The sequence below is a fragment of the Tetrao urogallus genome (genome assembly GCF_951394365.1).
Source record: "Tetrao urogallus genome assembly, chromosome: 6".
Classification (NCBI taxonomy): Eukaryota; Metazoa; Chordata; class Aves; order Galliformes; family Phasianidae; genus Tetrao; species Tetrao urogallus.
In genome coordinates, this window is record NC_136819.1 from 48202622 (window position 1) to 48221790 (window position 19169).

Below are 19169 nucleotides of genomic sequence, written 5' to 3' on the forward strand. Positions count from 1 at the left end.
TTGTAGAACTATATTTTATTCAAGAAAACCCACACATCCTGTCCTGTGGTGACCACAGGCTTTGCTAAGCCATAGTTATTAGCAAACACTGGAACAAAATACAGTGTATCAGATTGAATCAAAGCATGTAAATTCCAGATTACAGTTATGATTTTCAGGAAAGCTAGATTCAGGATTTCATCATAGTATCTACTACAGTGTTGTGCAATGTAGCTGGCAGAAACAGAAACGGAATATTGGTCCTAATAAGAAGTGATCAGTAACTACTTCGGTATGACATTTAAACTGTCAAGACACCAATTCATGACATTCTACCAAAGGCAGCATATAGTTACAAAAATACTGGTCCAGCATCTCGTTAGTGGTGAAGCAATACCCAAGGTGCAATGGCAACACGCCATTCTTAGTGAAGTATTTTTTAAAAAACTATTTTTTTTTTTTTTTCAATTTTCCCCACACTGATACTAGCTGAACACCAAAACTGCTATGACAACCTGAAAGTCACTACTTATGTGCATTGCACCAAAAATTTATGCAAAAACACATTTTCCAAGTTGTAGTATGAAAGAAGCAAAATGTAATAAAACTATCTATATGCCAAAAGACACTTAACTGATCTTGGATGAACAGCTTGCAACATTTATTGAACTTTCAACTGCTGTCCAAGCTTCACTCTTTCCAATATCTTAATTTTAAGGAAAAATGGGTAAAAGACAAAGTCCTTAATATTGGGAGGAGCATTAAATCACTTTATATACCTCTCCATTCACTCACAGAATAAAAACGTTCCACCCTCTCCTCCTTCCAACAAACAGGTAATCTCAAAATCAGGCCCTGAAATTACCCTTGTCCTCATATTGCACTATGGGAGGATTGTATTGTTTTCAACTGCAAGTTAAAAAATCGTACGGCGGTGACCAAAATTGCTGGAGGCAGTAAACCTGGTTAACCTGTGGAGGTATCCAGAGAAACGTGCATCAGAAAGACACACTATAAATGGCAAAGTATACTGCAGACTAGGCTTTGGTTTGCACTTGGGCCAAAAAATACATTAGCCTGCCATTTCCTTCAAGAAAACTGTGTCAATGAGCATCTTCAGCAAAAGATGAAGTTGAATAGCATCAAGTAACCACATCACATTCAGTGTTACATCCAACAACAAAGAAATGAAGGAGTAGCAGACAGGAATATTAATCATATTTTCCTTTTAATAACGGTTTAGTCAAAAGTGGAGCTTTGAAAATCTCTAGCTAATTGTGAAAACCTGTAGAAGCTGGGAAGCAACCTCACTTGGAACAGTACATTTTAAAGCTGTGGCTTGGCCTATCTGCTTTCAAACTCTGCAGTAGCACTGCCAACATTGTAAATAACAACAGGTACCACCTGGAAATAAAAAGTCTGCCTTTAAAAGTTGGTGAATGTAGTATTGTAGCAGCCTAACTCTGACTGAAGAAGAAAGATGAGATATTTTCATACAGTAAACAAAGACAAAGTAAACTGAAATTTTCAGAGATCACTTTAAGTGTATACAATTTGGATTCTCATCAACATTTAGAACTACCGATCATAAGGTTGCCACCTTACCTTTTCCTGGACTGGCATACCTGATTTTAAACAGGTTTTCATCAAGACTCCCAAGTTTCTGAACATCTTATCCAGTTTTCTGCTGTACTGCTCTCCCACCTTCATGCTGAATACCGAGTCAGTCCTGCCTTCTGCCTTTCTTGGCAGGAAGCAGAGCAAGCTTTTAATTTCGGTAGTCAGAGTGACAGAACAACAAAAGCACAGCAGATAGAAGAGCTTAATTCTTCCCCAGGAAGAAAATACATTTGGTTCAACAAAGGGCTGCAAAATCTTCCAAAGGCACCTCTATCCCCAGTTTTTGCCTGAAAGCAAGATGGCAATCTTAATTGAAAAGGGGTGCTAAACCTTTTTAATAACTTAAAAATTCATTTTTATATAAAGCAGCAAAAACATTTTTCTCTGCAGAAAGAGAAATGTTAACAAAGAAACACACCAACATAAATGCACTGTTCATAAACTTCAGCTAATTTAATTTCACAAGGAAGTCAAATTTTAGAACTATTCTTTAACCTCATCAGTACTTTCTGAAGAAGATTCTTTGGCATCTTCAGTCTCTCTGTTGCTTTCCTCTCTATTTAAATTTTCACTTTCTGATTTGGTCCCATTAAATAGAGAGTTTTCACCATTTACAAACCCATTTTCTGTGACTTCTGCATCCATAGCTTCATCAATCTTTAAGTCCCCTTGCTCTTCCACATTGTCTAGGTTTCTCAAGACAATAGGAAGTCTAGAGTCTGCCACAGTGTTCTCCAACAAGGCAATATTGCTCTCTTCATACTTAGGAAGCGGAGCTCCATCCGCCATTTGTTTGGTATAGTACTCTCGGCTCGCAGCAGCACTCTTTACTGCCTTCTCCAAGATCTCTTTTTCACCTAATCGCAGCTTGATAGCCATTGTCGCATGTGAAGTAAGGTCATGGGTCTCCAAGAAAGACTTATCATCCTGGTACAGAAGAACAAGCAAATTTTTGTTATCAACAGCCAACAATAGAAGAAATCCCTTAATTTTTCTCTCTTTGCTTTAGCAGTAAGTGACAGTGATCCAAATAGACATATAGGAATGAGGGGGCCTGCATAAAGTTCCAGTGAAATTCGTCGCATATCCATAAAGAAGCCAAACATTTCTCCACATCGGTCAGCCTGCATAACAAACAAAGCCAGGAGACTTCACAAACATACAAAACATATACCCTCAATTAAAATATGCCTGCGGTAGTAGTATGTTTCTTTCCAGTTTGGAGAATACAACTAACAGACAACAAGTTGAAACGGGTACCCAATTTTACTTGCAGAGAAAAAGCAAGTAGCCTTTATTTGGCGAATCAAAGAAAAATTACATTAACAAAATTTTCTTTCTCGCAATCTTATTTGATTTTCCTTAGATAATGCAAATATCTTTCCACACTTTAAGAAGTGCAAAATGAATTATGTACTACTGTTCAGATGAAAGTCTGAAAGGAGAAGATGGGGACAAAATATCTCTTCTTACAATCATAATATAAACTATTTCAGATGTTCAAGTTACATGTAATGATAATTTTACCTCCACCGTTGTTTTATAGGTTTTCAAAAGAAGGGATGCTCTGGCTTCTAGGAATGTCCACAGTTTAACTTCATTGTCCCAGCTAATGGGAAACTCAGAGTTCCCCAGCGTGAAGATTTTATCAATGGCATGCTCGCCTATCAAGTGTTCCTTCAGCTCTTCTGCAATAAGCATAAAACCAATCTGTTAAAAACAATCTTGTCATTCACTTCGTTAGCTGACAAACTGCAGAAAAGTTTATCTTCAAGAGTACAGCTTTGAGCAGCTAAGCAAAAAAATGCTTTCAAACCAGAATTATCAAATATGCTGATTAACTCCAGGATTCTTCTCAAAGAGGCAAAAGAAAGCCTTGCGGTGAGAAGGAGGATCTTCACTCTAAAGTAAGATCTGTTTATTTTAGTATCTCATACACAATGCAATTCTGACAGTGAGATAGGATGTTTTGTATCATAACCAATAAACTAAACTGAAAGGAATAATTCTTCAGAGTTTGGTGAACTTTATGATAATAAAAGGAACACGGCAGAGAAAATTGCAAACAATAAGAGATCATTTTTTCTAATGTTTCAGAAATTTGTTTCAGCAGCAGAAACAACCTATGGTTGGTCAAAAGAAACACCCATCAAAAACCCTTACAGAGAGTAGAAAATGCTTAATCAGCTCCTTGACATTATGTGAATTCTCTATCAATCTTTAATGATCAAATTTCACTCCTACAAAGCAGCTTCCACAAACTTCAAGTAAAACGCACCGCAAACAGCAGAATGATGACTGACATCTACAACATAAATTGCTATGTACTTAAATTTCCACTTGTTTACAAGAGGGTTACCAAAGTCAGTATCTTTCTCCTAAGGGAATAACTCCTTGCATGTAGTTTCCCAATAAACTTACCAGTTTTATCAGGAAGTATTAAGGACACATGAGTAATCAAAGCACAGTCATATCTGGGAAGTGCAATTAAGATGTCCACTCATTGTATTTCCTTTCCCAAGGCAAAATTAACCCCCCTGCAAGATTCTTTACTTGGATTTCTTAAAAAGTTCTAAAAGATGGACAGCAGGATGCAGCAAAGCTGTGACATTAAAGAAGGCAAGCTTTTATAAAAGAAAACAAACAGAATACATGCAAAAAAAATGTAACAGCGCCAATATTCGTACTGATATTAAATCTGTATCATTTGTACAGCATATCTGACTGCAACGCAATTCTCTTGCTGTCATCTAAGAGTTGTATCTCTTTTCCCCGTGAATCTCTCCAACATAAGAGGGACATAACAAAAATCACTAAGTACATAATTTGAATTTAGACTATAAATTGTCAAAATTCTTTAAACACGCAACTTTGAAACTTCTCTTCCACATTTTTCATACAATACGAAATATCCCAATTCTGCACATGAATGATTCAGGTAGTAAAGACTGATTTGCTATGATTTTAAGAGTGTGGTAACACCCTAAGTCTCATATCATCTTGTTTTGGGAACCATTTTTAAAACTAGGAAGTAAAGGTCAAGCTCCAAAGCTCATTCACTCAACAACAGCCTGGGAGATGAAATATCAATTGGATCACCTCTTCAGGGGTTCTGAAAGTCTGTGCTACTACAATATTCTTTCAGACAACACTGCCAAAGTGTTGGGGTTTCTCACTGGCTCACAGTTGTGCTTATAACATCAACTCCAACATATTCCTTTTTCTGATCTTCTATCTTCATGTTTCATATAAATGCCTACCACTGCATAATAAAAAACAAACAAAAAAAATCAAAACAGTAAACAAAAATTGAGACTGTTTTATCTTACCTTCATTCATACAAAACACTCGAAGGAAAGCCAGAAGCTGGGCAGAGATTGGAGGTTCAATGGAGTGCAAGGCAAAAACACTAGAACTAACAAAAGAAGCAATCAAACAAGAGAAAAGACAAGTTCTGTTGTTATGCCTTTGAACTTATTTTAAAAGACCTTAAAGAATATAATAAATGCAGCGTTACAAAAGTAACTTTAGTTTAAGCTGAAGAAAGTCTTTTATAACCTGTATCTGAAGAGAACAATTATCTCTACAATTTTACACTTACAATGATTTTTATATGGTTTTCATAATAAATGCATGAAAATGCAATGTTTCATGTCTGCTGCTCCTAACAGTACCCTCTGGACTGAAAAGACTAAAGGAAAATGCTGTGGTTCACATAGTGAGCATTGTAGTATGTCTGCAAGGGATAGGAAAGAAAGAAAAACCACAGATTACTTCAAATTAATCCTCTCTCTGTTTCTGTTCAAGTGGTTATTAAAGCAAAGACTTTTTTCCCTTATAGATGGTCCAAATTAGATGGTAATATAGCTCAGAGAACTTCTGTAAATATTATTATAACAACTTTAGTTTACTATACAAACACGAGAAATATTAGACACAAGAAAGCTATCACAGAATAGCTTTATGTATGCATTAATGGACATTACATACATTAGAAATGTGGGCTTTTTTTTTTTTTTAAGAAAAAACAACACTGCATTGTGTTTTACTTACGTTGGGATACCAGCACGAGCTAAGACCTCTGCCTTCATAGCATACAGCCTGTCACTTTTACTCACGCCAAGCTTTATTTTCACTCTGTCATGTGAATTATTATCAAAGAAAAAACCACTGTGGATCACAAATTCAGCGTTTGACCGAGTGCCATAAAAAATGTAAATCTAGAAGGATGAAAAGAGAAGTGAAGGGACAGGAAAAAAAGCTTAAGATTAGCTCACAAATCTGACATAATTTGAAAGTTATTTCTTGGAAAAGTTACTATTCACAGTACAAGTTATACTTGGTCATATGAAGAAACATGCTTTGTTTGATGGCACTGATTCAAATGCTGTATATCACGATAAACTTCATAAAGTCTAGAGGCAGAAGTAAACATATACATGTAACTAAGAAACTGAAAGGAGAGAAAAGACTCTTATTCCATACTTCAAAAAAAAAACTAACTGCTTTGTTTCTCACAATCTCATAAAACACTGGCATTTAGAAACAAGCTTTCAAAGATCCTACACTATCGTGGGCCAAAGAACATTCTGAGATAAGGACAACTCATAAAAAATACTGATGTTTCTGGGGTCATTTTTTCTCCATATGCTCAACACAACAGAGTAATGGAAGGATCAACTTTGGCTGGTTTTAATGTTACCTAAAGACATGGGTATACCAAAGTAAATCATACAGAGAGATCAGTTCCATGTTAAGCCAATATTTCCTCTCGTGCTACACTCCAAACCCTTTATCTAAAGTAAATGCATCACTTTAATTCATACACAAAGATCTGTTCCTAAATTTAACCTGCAAAAAAGTTTACCCAAAAGTGGATAAAAGAAAGGCAGTTCTGCGAAAAGCAGAACAAGCAAAGTCTCTTTTCTTACGGGTGCTTTTGTACCTCATTAATTTTGGTGCCCATAAAGGGCAAAATTCAATTAAGTTTTCTTCTTGTTTGTTACCTGTTGTGGAACAGCGTCCAACTGAGATCTGTTTCCTATGCCCAGTAACTGAATTTCCTGAAATACTCACAGGTAGTTAATAATCTTTGATTGCCATCGCGCTGATAAATGTGGTTAAAATACATTTAAAACCTCTTAGAGTAATCCACGGCATTACAAACTCACAAGCTGTATGAAGTCTATGGGACAGGAGGTCAGAGTAATAGTAATCTCCTGCATCAAGGGGGTATTTTTCCATTTTCCTTGACAATGGAATTGTCAATCAAAAAATAAAGTTTCAGCAGTTACAGAACAACCTGTTTAACTTTAGGGCAGGGCAATGCCGTGGATATCTGAAAGTCTGCACCCCTGGCTAGCTGACAGAAAAAGGCATGATGTTCTCTTAACGGCTCAACAACACTGGCAATGCCATTTACCTTCTTAGTTTTCAGTTTTAGTTAGAAGTATTTGCCCTAAGCACTAAGTGCTCCAATGTTATATTTAATTATAGTAGACATTACACAATAAGGCAGGCATATAAGGAATGAACGACCTGCCTATGAATGCAAGGGCTAAGTCAGGTCAGCAGCCCCCTCCTCCAGGAAGGCCCTTCCAAAAAGTGCTTAGGCGAACCATGGGAAAATGAAATGCCAGTGCAAATCTCCACTTGATTATAGGAAATGTTGCACAATCAGAAGAAACTCTGGCTCAATTAGTCCAGGAGTCCAGTTTGAAAACTACTGCATTATATCTCATATTAAACTGTCACAGTCATGCATACATTATACAGTATTCTCTTACACAAGAAGGCAAATCAGGCCATATGAGAAGTTCCTGAATTTGAGGCCAGTGTTTGATAAGACTCTGTGGACTTCTGCCTCGCTTTGTAGCAGCAAAAGCAGGGACTGTGCACTTTTCCTACTAAAACTGTAAGAAATAACATCTTCACACGACATTAAAAGACTAAACCATTACATAATTAAAACACATTAATGACACTGATAGCAGTTAAAGTTTGCACAGATTATAAATAAATAAATAAATAGCAAAGTGAAACCACTGAAATAAAATAAAAAAAGAGAGAAAGCCTCTATAATTGAAATTGAGAGAGCAGCCAGAAAGCTATGCAACACATCTATTGCCAGCTGTGGAAAATTATAAATTGGATCACTTCTGGAAAAAACTGTGGACCCCTTTTAACTCATCATACTGGTATAGGAAAAACAGCATATATTTGACTACCATAACAAATTTTAAGATCAACACAAAAAAATATACAATCACTGTGAAACACAGCATAGCAATGAGGATAAACATACCTCTGGAAAGCCACACTTAAAAAAATTCATACATATCTTTGTTCAAAAAGAAGGTAACAATACACAAGGAAAATGAAAATCAAAAGACTATAAAGCATAAGACTAGCAAAGTAACACACTTAAAGGTAGTAACTCAGATATACTGAGTTAGAAAACATTTTAGAATGTTTTAAAGGAAAAAGGTCTCTTTTTTTTTTTTTTTTGTCCATGCAGACTGCTATCGCACAAGCAGCAGGAAAAATGGAGTGCAGCAGCACTGAGTGTTTATACTGGCTGCTCACACAGCACAAGAACACTCCCATCAGGAATTTCCTACAGTCCCGAACCACCATCTTCAATGCATCACTTGACAGACTTAGTTTGAACATTCTTTTTTGCTTCTTAGCAGTTCTGAACAGAATACTGGTATCTGAACTGTTCTGTGCATTTTACCAGACTCATTTTTGCTACTTTCTGTTTAAGGATGAAGATGTGTATACATGCAGGAATGTGAGTGGGAAAGGAAGGGAATATATCTTTAGGCTCCTTCTCATTTTCACTAAGCATGATAATGGAAACATGAGTAAAATGATTGACAAGTATACTGCATTTAATCTTCTCTCAGAAACTAACAAGAAAAGTAAAACAACCACATATTCAGAGTCTACAACCTGCCAGTGCAGATAAAGTAAGGTTCCAAATCTAAAATATATTTATCTTTGGTGCTTTGAGTATGAGTCTTTTATTAATCTTTGCTAGAATACTGAAGTCTGTGTCTGTGCGCTCAGCACTGAATAAATATTTCAAGCAGTTATCAAAAACATGAGGAATCAATGCCCTCTTACAATTGGGGTGCACCAGGTGATGGAAAATCTTTTATTTTGCAAATCATGTACTTGATTAGCTCGGTAGTGTTTTCACACTGAATTAGCTAATGATACTAAAATTCAATTGTAGCAGGGCTTAATCCAAACCACTCTTCTATTATAATTTTATGGGGAGTTTTCAAGTGTCATTTTTTGTGCAAATTTTAGTAGTAGATTAGCAAAACTGTTGCAGCTAATTAAAATCTCTGAAATCAGCATTCTACTGTACAAGCATCGGTACAGACTACCTTTATCACAGCATCCTTCACTTTCCAGTACATTTCTGCACAAAACTTCATAGAAGAACTATTATGTAGACAACTGTTCACATTACCTGTTCTCCAGCCTTGAAATCTTGAAGTGCTACACATTCACAACGGTCATCTTCTAAATTGTAGCCTGTAGTGATCTATCCAAGGAAAGAGCAATAAAAGGACCTTAAGCATTTTTTTCTATCTCCCCTGGTGTTGATTAAGCATCATCCAAATGGAAAGCTATATTGACAGTAGCAATTGCATATATTTATTTCTCTACCCAATATAATACAGACAGTAATAAATGTTTCATGATTTCTAATCAATCTCTCTTTAAAATTCTCTCTGAATTGCAGAAATCTAAGAAAGAAAATAACTGAAGTGAATGGAAGACTGTGAAACAAAGTATGATAGAATCACAGAATCATAAAATTGCTTGGCTTGGAACCTGTTAGGGTTCCAAGCTCCTTGCCATGGGGGTTGCCACCCACCAGATCAGGCTGCCCAGGGCTCCATCCAACCTGACTCTGAAGACCTCCAGTGATGGGGCATTCACAGTTTCTCTGGGCAACCTGTTCCAGTGCCTCACCACCCCCTGAGTAATTTTCTCCTAATACTTAATGTAAATCCCCCTTCTAGTTTGAAACCGTTACACCTTGTTCTATCACTATTAGACTCTGTAGAAAGTTTGTCTCTCTCCTGCCTATAAGCTCCCCTTATGTACTGAAAGGCAATGAGGTTTCCCTGGGGCATCCTCTTCTCCAGACTGAACAAGCACAGCTCCCTTAATGTTTCTTCACAGAATAGGTGTTCCAGCCCACTGATCACCTCCATGGTCTCCTCTGAACCTACTCCAACAGTTCCACATCTTTCTTGCAGTGGGGCCCCCCTGATGTGGATGCAGTATTTCAGATGGGACCTCGCAAGGGCAGAGTACAGGGAGACAATCACTTCTCTCACTCTGCTGGCCACAGCTGGTAAAGATGCTGAAGAGCACAGGTTCAAAGACAGACTCTTGGGGGATACCACTTGTCACCGACTGTCTCCCCTACCTGTTCCATGCTAAAGCCAGCTGTTTCTTATAAAAAGTTCTTGAGCCTTCTGTCACTCCCAGGAGTGCCCGCAGGAGCCTATGACAGTTCTACATTCTGTGTTTTATCCTTCAACTACTGGCACATTTTTGATCTCCCAGTGAAAATGGATTAGATGACTGTAGTGGATATAATCTTCAGAAAATTATAATCTACATGCAAATAATCTCTTTATCTGAAGTTAGATAATATCCTTAACACGCTAACAGGATTTTTCTTTTAGTAGACAATGGAAGAGGGCAAATTTATTGACCAACCTGCACTTCATCAGAACGATCGAGTATTCACACCAGCAAGTAAGGCTATTCTAAAAATGTAATACTTTGCCATTACTTTGAATATTATTACAAACATACAGACACAGATGCAAATACAGGCTGAAACAAAATCTGTCGCACAATCAGAAAACAACTATTATGGCAGGCGTTCTGAATTCAGTCTGAATTTAAAAAGCTAACTTATTGAAAAATATGCTCTATAGGAAAACTTAGAAGAAGCCGAAGTTTCTTTATCGGTCTTTGTAAATGAATAAACATTTCTTCATAAGCTGGCTTAAAATCAAGTTTAACTACACTATGATTCCCATCTTGGATGAAATTTGTCCAAAGACAGAACTCCATGGGTTATTTTGAAAGCCTGGTCAATGGTTTACATATTAATAGCTTTACACTGCTTGCATAACCAAAGGTGCATTTGTAAGCCAAAACAATGCTTTCAAAGTGACCACAGGGAACTTGCCTCAGACGCAGCACATCCAAAATGGCAGCCACAAGCTAGGGCAGCCTGGCCCTGTGGGACACTTGCGTAACTGCACTGCACACAGATGCCACCACTTAAGATCTATTAAAAGGACTTGCGGTGTGCTGAGATCAGAAGAGAACATTAGAGTCATGCAACACAGGCTACTCTGCAAAAGACAGACTGCAGCGTTTCAACACACCAGTTCCTGTGCTTTCATTATGCTGGATTGAACAATTTCTAATTAAGATCCACCATTTACAAAGTTATTCAACCTTGAACTGATGGTTGCAAGTGAAGAGGATTTGCCCTCACTATTACAAGGTATCCTCCTGGTTGTAATATGGTAATACAGTTACCTTCTCAAAAACTGCCAAGAGCATTCAAAAGAAAAGAGAAAACTCCTGACAGCATTTGACCGGTCCTGATTTATTTTTTTTTAAATGTAAACTCAATGAAATATATGAACACTCCTTTCCAGGCTCTCCAAAGGACTGTGTAACAGGAGAATTTCAAGAATTGGAAGAATTCCAGTACATTAAGGGAAGGATTTGGTCAGTTTAAGCACGCTTCACTAGACTACCACTACTGTTTTGAGGTTGTTATTTCTCTTTCTTTTATGGGTTGAGTGGTGTTGTTTTATTTCCTTTGTTTTAAACAGCAGCACATCTGAAAGGCTTTTCTGAAAAGCATAATGGAGTGCTAGACTTACTTCCTCTTTCTTTTAATAACAGTCATGTAACAGAATTAACAGGGTGATTACTTCTCTTCCCACATCATGGCTGACAAATTGCATCCCTCCAGTTTTATTTCTGAAGCAGACCTGCATATGAATTTCAAGTTTTGCTTAAAGCATACAGTACTCTGCTTGGTCAGTGATTATGGATGGACCCAGCCCAATAGGCAGAGCGTAGCCTATTTAAAGCTCTGGCAGAACTGGTAATCAACCCCTGACTGTCAAAATACAATCCCACTAAAGAATAACAATGAGAAATGCATGAAGACAACCATTTTGATATAGTTCTTAGAGGAAGGTTGATCTAATTAATACTGTCAGAAGCACAAAAAAGCAGGATGGACCTGGCTACAGTTAAAACCCAAAGAGCATTTTATTATCCACTTGGGTAATGGGGCCCTGTAGAAAGCAGCAAGAACAGGAATACGTAGTAGGCCACTGACTCAGGAAGCATTTCAGTATCTCTGGAATAGACTGCAGTGGTACATACAATACCATCTCTCATGTCTTATTTTCATACAGTAAACTGTTTATTTCATGTGCTATATCTACAGCAGAATCCACCCTCATCCCACTCTACAGCAACATAAACCACAACACAGGCAGCTTACAGTTACCTTAGCAGTTTTTTTTTTCTTCTCAATTTCTACTATACAACACACAGAATGAAAAATGCTGAGTAGCTTTTCTTATTGTCAGTGTTCTAGTTGTCTGTCCTTCCTAAGCCTATAGCTATTTTAAAGTAGCTTGTGTGGAAATATGAAACAAATGAGTAAAGTCTGTACAGAAATTCAAATTATTTAAGATTCCTCCCTTCCCCTCTTCTCTTTTTTAGGATACACTTAAGCATTAAAAATTGCTTAGAGCCCTGATATACTACTGCACTAGCAGGTTTGGCTCCAGACACTGGCTCCATATCAAAACCAATGTAAAGGAACATAATAAAGATAAAAAATTACTTTATCAATTTAAATATAAGTTTGAATGACTAAAACAACATACCTAACTGCTCTTTTAATATGGGCTAGTTATTTTTTTCCCTCCCAGAACCTTAATTCTCTTCCCCTTTCCCTTTAATCCCAACTTTGAAGGCATTCATTAAGGGCTGTCTAATGAATACAGGCAAGTCCCTGCAAAAGTATCATAAAGAGAAGCCCAGCAGAAGAGTACAAGAAGTACTGATGCATGCAGCTAAGACTTACATTACAAAAATATACATTTGTGAATTCAAAGCAATTTTCTTGATATCAGAGATTCTCATACAAGAGAAATCAAAGTTGTGAGACTGCAAAATAGTGAAAAGCAAGAATCAGTACTAGAACACAGGAGAAAAAAAATACAATAGCCACACGTGCAACTTTGTAGCCTGGCTTTTGGAGCTTCATTGGAACAATCATGGTAAAAATAAATTAACTAAGTATCAAGTGAAAAACTACTTGTTTTACATTTTGTTCATGTAAAGGAAGCTTTTCTTACAGCAACAATAGTAACACATGCTGTTGTCCTAACACTCACATCAACTCTCCTACAAAAGGACTAGATTACTTGAAATAGAATGGTCATATTTACTACTTAAATAATACTATTTACTGGAAATAAAATTTTAGAATGTAAATCTTGAAGCATACACAACATTGGCTAAACAACACTGATAAACTGTCCTCTTACAGTTTTCCATTTCCTCACTTCAACATTAACTAGCCTGTTAATGAAATCAAGACCTTATCCTCTAAACCAGCTCACGTAAGACAAAACGTCAGCAGATCTGACTTTCTATACACGTGTCACCTTTTAAATGTTTAATATGCCCTAAAGTAGCTTTTTTGCATTTTGTTTCTTTGATGTAGTAACTGTTTTTGTTGAACTGGGCTTTGTTCTTGTCACTGCTGTCTCCACAACAAGGTTCTCTGGGCACAGTTAAGAGAGCAGGCAGTATTTCTTAGCTGCAAATTTCTAACCACTTTCCTTTATGGTAGCTACAAGAGGTAACCTTCCATCACTGCTGACTTTCATATTCTCAGTACAGATCTATTTAGTATTGCGAATCTTTGTCAGATTAGTCAGAAACTCTATGTCAGAAAAACGGCTGGAAAAAAAAGAGGTATCGTGTAGCTGGAACACAACTGTATACAATCATTTCTAAATGTTTGTTTAAATGAAGAAAGCTCTCCTGAAAAACTAATATAAGACATTTAAGAAATTGATAAATCTTTCTTTCAGCTGTAAGATTTTTTTTAGGGTCAAGTCAGGAAGATAGAATAACTGTATTAAGAAGTGTAATGAAAAGTTACTAAAACTGTTTGCTGGCATTTGAAAGGCTTAATACTTAAGCCTTAAAGCCTTTCAACAACGCTGAAGTAAACCTTACCAGTCCATTAGTATGATTACACATGTCCCATAGAGGTATTAGAGCCAACGTAACTCTGGAACCATCTTCTGTTGGAATCTGGTTCTGCCGTGTCATAACAGAGGAAACTGCCCATCTACGAAAATAAAGAACATTAGGTGTTCATGCTCAATACATCAATGTACAGAGAGCCTGTAACACACATCTGGAGCAGACATTTACACAAGGAATTTCCAATTTTTTTTTTTAAATAATATGTTAATAACAGCAAGAGGTAACAGAAGAATCATTCAAAACCCTTCTAAGTCGGGTTAAGTGAATGAAATTCCAGTTATGCATTCAAACACAGGAATCTTTGGAAAAGCTGAATATCCCAGTATTTCCTAAACATTTCTGGAATTCCATTTCATTGCATTTCAGACAAAAAGGAATATCTAATGACAGAAAATAGAAATCTTCAAGTATCACTATGCTCTGGTCTTAGTATACACATCACTGCTCTTCTTGAAAAAACAAATACCACCAGGAGAAGGTCAAAAGAATTTTAACTCCCCAGACTCCATTAATAGTAACAGGATTAGACTTTCAGAAGGTTTGGTGTTTTTTTTCCTGAAGTGCTCCAGATTGCTTACAAAGGTATGGTCAACTTGAATTTTAATTCATTTCTTAAATAACAAGTTAAAACCATGGATAGCTTTGCTATACAATTTCAATACAAACATCATTTGAAACATAACAGTAGCATTTTTCTTTTTTATCTGAAAAATTTTAGTCCACTTCACTTGCAAGTTGGCATGTTCCTCTGCAGCCTTGTAAGTGAAGCAGGCATGCTTCAGATGTGTCAGTTTCATAGACTTACCCAGAAGCTTCTCAGACCTCATGAATGCCTTTCACTCCAGCTATTTTAATCACTTAACAGAATTTAGCTCATCATTTTAATTATTCTTATTTTTATTGTAATTATGTCACCCCCCCATATTACCTCCAAGTGACATTCAAGGTTCATATCTACAACTTAAGTTTTCCAGCTTTCCAGTTCAACATCCACTGTAAATATTTGCTACTACACATTGGTAAAGCCTCTTACAAAATAAAATCTAAAAAAAAAATCCACAAAAACAAAACAAACAGCAAAATGAACCGAATTATTTTCTTAAAGAATAACCAATTACCTTACTAATCTCAAACTGCATGTGCCAGTTGGCTAAATTTACTACTCATGACTATTCCTTTGAAACTATTAAAATATGCATATTTATTTTACTTTCCTCATTAAGTATATTCGTATCAAACCCTATGTTTAACATTTCAAGACTGTGCTTTCCCACCAATGAAGCATTATCAGGGCCCATCAGTTCACACACAGCAAAAAAGAATTAAAACAGACAGACCAACCTGTAGTCGTCATAAGTGAAAGAATCCTTTAAGGGCAGTTTGCTGGCATTAGGATGGGTCTGGGAAACACAAGTTTCAGAAAAAGGTGGAAAGAGAAAGAAAACAGAAATCAGTCAGCAGAATTTCATTATTTAGCTGCCTAAGAGATCCTAACAAGAGCCAAATGAAGCAGGAGGCATCCAGCCGCGCTACAGAGGGATCATCATGCTATTATGCTCTCATACATCACTGTCAACTTAATTTGTTGTGCCCAGCAGCCGCCATAAATCTGCTTCTTCATATTTCAGGACTGGAACCCACAGACATCATACAAAAATAATAATAATAATAAAAAAAAATTAAGGTGGACTGAGTATGCAAAGGTAAAACAAAACACAGCTCTGCAGGAAGGGAGAAAGAAATCAGACAATAAACACACATTAGGTTTCAGCAGCTCTCTCCATTTCCTCTTTCCTGCAATAGCAGTAAAGCACTTCACTTGTTCAAGGAAAAGAATACGTTTTTCATTTCTTCCCCTATACCTGTAGTAGTCGTTGCTTTTTTTTTGTTTGGTTTTTTTTTTTTTTTTTTTTTTTTCAGTAAAAGCTGCACTTCACTTCAGAAATCAAACCGATTAAAATATTTACAAAGCCTTGGTGACAAACAGATGAGACCATATACCTACATCAACAGTCCACACATACCCTGCTTTAAAAGCAAAGTAACCCCACTCGAGAAAGCCAATTGTAGTCCTGGCTGACAAGCAAAATCTATAGATTTGTAAAAGGCTTTAAGTAGCCCTAATGCCTGGTACTTCCCTAATGAATTGACTTGTTTCAACTTGCAAACAACACAGGTAGTTTTCAGCCCACACTCGCACACTTCAGAACTTCATCCCAGCTCGCAAGAGGAAAGCCATAACAACATAAATTCTACTCTTCAGGTTCAATTAGGTCTCAGAGACAAATTGAAGCCAGTGATCAAACGTTATTTCAAAAGATACAGATGAATGCTGCCCAGCTCTGTCCCCGTGATGCTGTAAGGCAGCAGCTCCATGCAGCGCCTTACTCCTGATGCATTAGCATCACAAGTGCGCGGCAATTCATCATCGCTCTCCGTAATGTACTTGCTGGCACGGTGTGTAGGACAGTAGGGGATGAGGTAAAAGTGGCTCAAACCGTAAATCAATTAGAAAACAAAAGCTTGCGCTCAACGCGCAATTTTAGGCAAATTATATATTACAAAAGACTGCCAATTGGGTGCTCGGTCCCAGGTGCCCCTCGGTTAACCCTTCGGGCGAGTTAGCGCTAGACGCCGCCGTCCTTCCCCTCGCCTTTTGGTTGCGTTTTAAAGCGCACTGCCGCCAACGGCACGGCACGGCTTTCCCTGCAGCGGCACTCGGAACTGTCGCCTCTCACCGAGCCGTGCAAACAAACCCAAGAGACACCCCGAGCAGCACGCTTCGGGAGACGCCTGGCCCGCGTTTGTTCTTACAGATTCCGTCTCCCACGTTATTCCTTCGCGACAATTTCACGTCAGTGTTTTATTGCTAGCATTAACGATCGGTTCTACAGCGACAGGACGCGATGCACTAAGCGGGGAAAGCCCGCAGGCAGGAGCCGGCCCGGCCGTGCCCCGCGCCGCACGGCGCCTCAGCGGAGGGCCGCCCCTGCCACCTGCCGGCCAAAAGCGGAACGGCGCCTCGTCCGGCCGGGCGCGGAGCGGGTCGGGGCAGATGAAGGACGACGAAAGCCCCCCTAGCAGCTGTCGTGACCGGCGTTCGGCAGGAAGGGTCCGAATGTAAGGAACCAACTTGAATTTGGGGATTCCACTACGTGCTCCGCAGACTTCCCCGTTCGTAACTCCCTCCAACTCTGCACTGAGACAGCCCAGACAGCAGTCACATAAACACCAGCAAATTATAGTAAGGTACAAACAACAGCCTTCTAATAAAAGACACAAGGCAGAATACAAACCCTGGTGTACACGATTAGCATATTTATAACATTTTGTGACACGAGAAACTAGCAGCTATTTAAAAGTTAAGATGCTCCAATGTCAGCACATTTATGTTAGCTTTCTGACCTGGGCTTCGCTGGTATGTAACTTGAAAACCCTACAGATTATAAGAATCTGAAGACACACAAAAAAGAACAATATTCTGATTAAAAAATTGATTTAGTATGCAGCTTCTCTTTATGGTCCCTTGGTAAAAATGAAATCTCCCTAACAAACACTTAATAAAACCTGTCAATATATCTAGAAAGAAAAATGACACAAATGCATTAAGTATTAAATACCCTTGAAAAAAAGTCACATATTCCATGAATTTTTGATGCACTATCTTGACATTAATGTAAAACCTTGATATTTATAATTGACAGATATTTAATAAAGTATAGAAGATGTCTGCTGCATAGCATGCAAATTGCTTAGACTGATCAAAAAGATACAGACGTATTTAAACTAAACAAACACTTGATACGTAAAAAAAACCAATAAACCAGACCTAGCTTTTATCGGTTTATACACCTAGGTCTCTATAGATTAGCTATGAAGCATGACATATCCACCACATGAATCCTGATTTTAACTTCCCAAGTCTGTTACGAAGTAGTTTCATAAAGTTGGGAGGGGAAAAGCTTTAAATAAAAAATGGAAACATGAAATGTGAATATATTCATTTAGATGCAGGTCCTGACATTCTACTGAAAGAGTTATTATAAAGAACAAATATCATCTATTTAGTTACCCTCTCTGTGAAAATATTGTCAGAGCTGGCAATCAGGGTGATGACCACTGCAAAAACAAATAGCAGCATGTTGAATTTCATTTTCCTCCTGATGCTGCTATTCTTAAAGAAAAAAAATAAAAAATGTTTCTTCCCCTTCAGCTTTCCAAGCCTTCTTTGAGACATTTGGAGGATATCTCAAAATAACCAAAAATATTAAAAAGTAACAGTGATTGCTGCCAGATTGTCTGCAGCCACTGTGGAAAGAGACAGACTGTTATTCTAGTCACCTAAAACACTATCAGACTAGAAGCCAGTTACACAGTATGGCAACCGGATAAAGGGGGGAAAAAAATCCCCAACAACAAGAAAAAAGGCTTCTAAATATTTTTCTCTCTGGAAAGCAGTGATATCCAAGGGTTCACATCTCATGTTCAGTGTTGCATGAGAAAGCACAACTCCTGATGCCCCCAGAGGGGCCTTCACACTAATAATTTCCTCATCATGTTTTTGGACGGGCTTTAGAAGATTAATGATTCTCAAATCCCAACCTTGACGTTAGATGACTCCTCCACTTTTGAGGGGGCTTATTTTTATTTGGACAGGATGAAGGATTAGATGTAGAAAGGGTGGGTGCCTTTCCAGCTGAGAAGCCATCACAACCTCACTCCTGCTATCCAGCCTACACAAGCATTAACCTCCTGTACAAGAATGGGCAGACTATTAGAGACTACACCCCTTACCCCATTCAATCATGAAATGCCAAAGCTCATTTATCAGAGCTCCCAATCTCAACAAAGGCCATCAACAATCTCAACAACTGCCATTAAAAGAGCTTAATATCTGCTTCTTTACCAAGTGATGCTGTGTACAAGTCCTATTACTGTAACATGCAATAAAGCTTCTAGATAAAATCAGAACTAGAGTTTACAAAGTGTTAAATTTGCATTTATATGTATGCTGCTACTTTTCGGGAAAAGAACCGATGTATGTGCAAAGACATGTTGGCCAGCATATTTCTTTGTACAATTAGCCCTTCCATTTCATGAAGAAGAAAAAGCTAACAGAATCACTGGATATAATCAAAGTGAATGGAGGTTTTTTTTTGTTCTTTTTTTTGTTATTTTTTTGGAAGACACCACCTGTAAGT

The 19169-nt window shown here is 37.6% G+C and overlaps 1 protein-coding gene across 1 annotated transcript in view; it reads right to left on the bottom strand.

Annotated features, from left to right (window-relative positions):
• Positions 1 to 2082: 2082 nt before the first annotated feature.
• The window catches only part of SETD3 (SET domain containing 3, actin N3(tau)-histidine methyltransferase), a gene marked incomplete at its 3' end in the record, with an annotated part of 45045 nt that continues 27958 nt past the window's right edge, over positions 2083 to 19169 (bottom strand). Inside the window, exons 7-13 of the mRNA XM_079536750.1 lie at positions 15310 to 15368; positions 13936 to 14050; positions 9083 to 9157; positions 5653 to 5819; positions 4929 to 5014; positions 3127 to 3287; positions 2083 to 2526 (exon numbers count right to left, since the gene is read on the bottom strand). Of these exons, the coding sequence (XP_079392876.1) occupies positions 2083 to 2526; positions 3127 to 3287; positions 4929 to 5014; positions 5653 to 5819; positions 9083 to 9157; positions 13936 to 14050; positions 15310 to 15368 (1107 nt within the window). The remainder of the gene's footprint in view (positions 2527 to 3126; positions 3288 to 4928; positions 5015 to 5652; positions 5820 to 9082; positions 9158 to 13935; positions 14051 to 15309; positions 15369 to 19169) is intronic.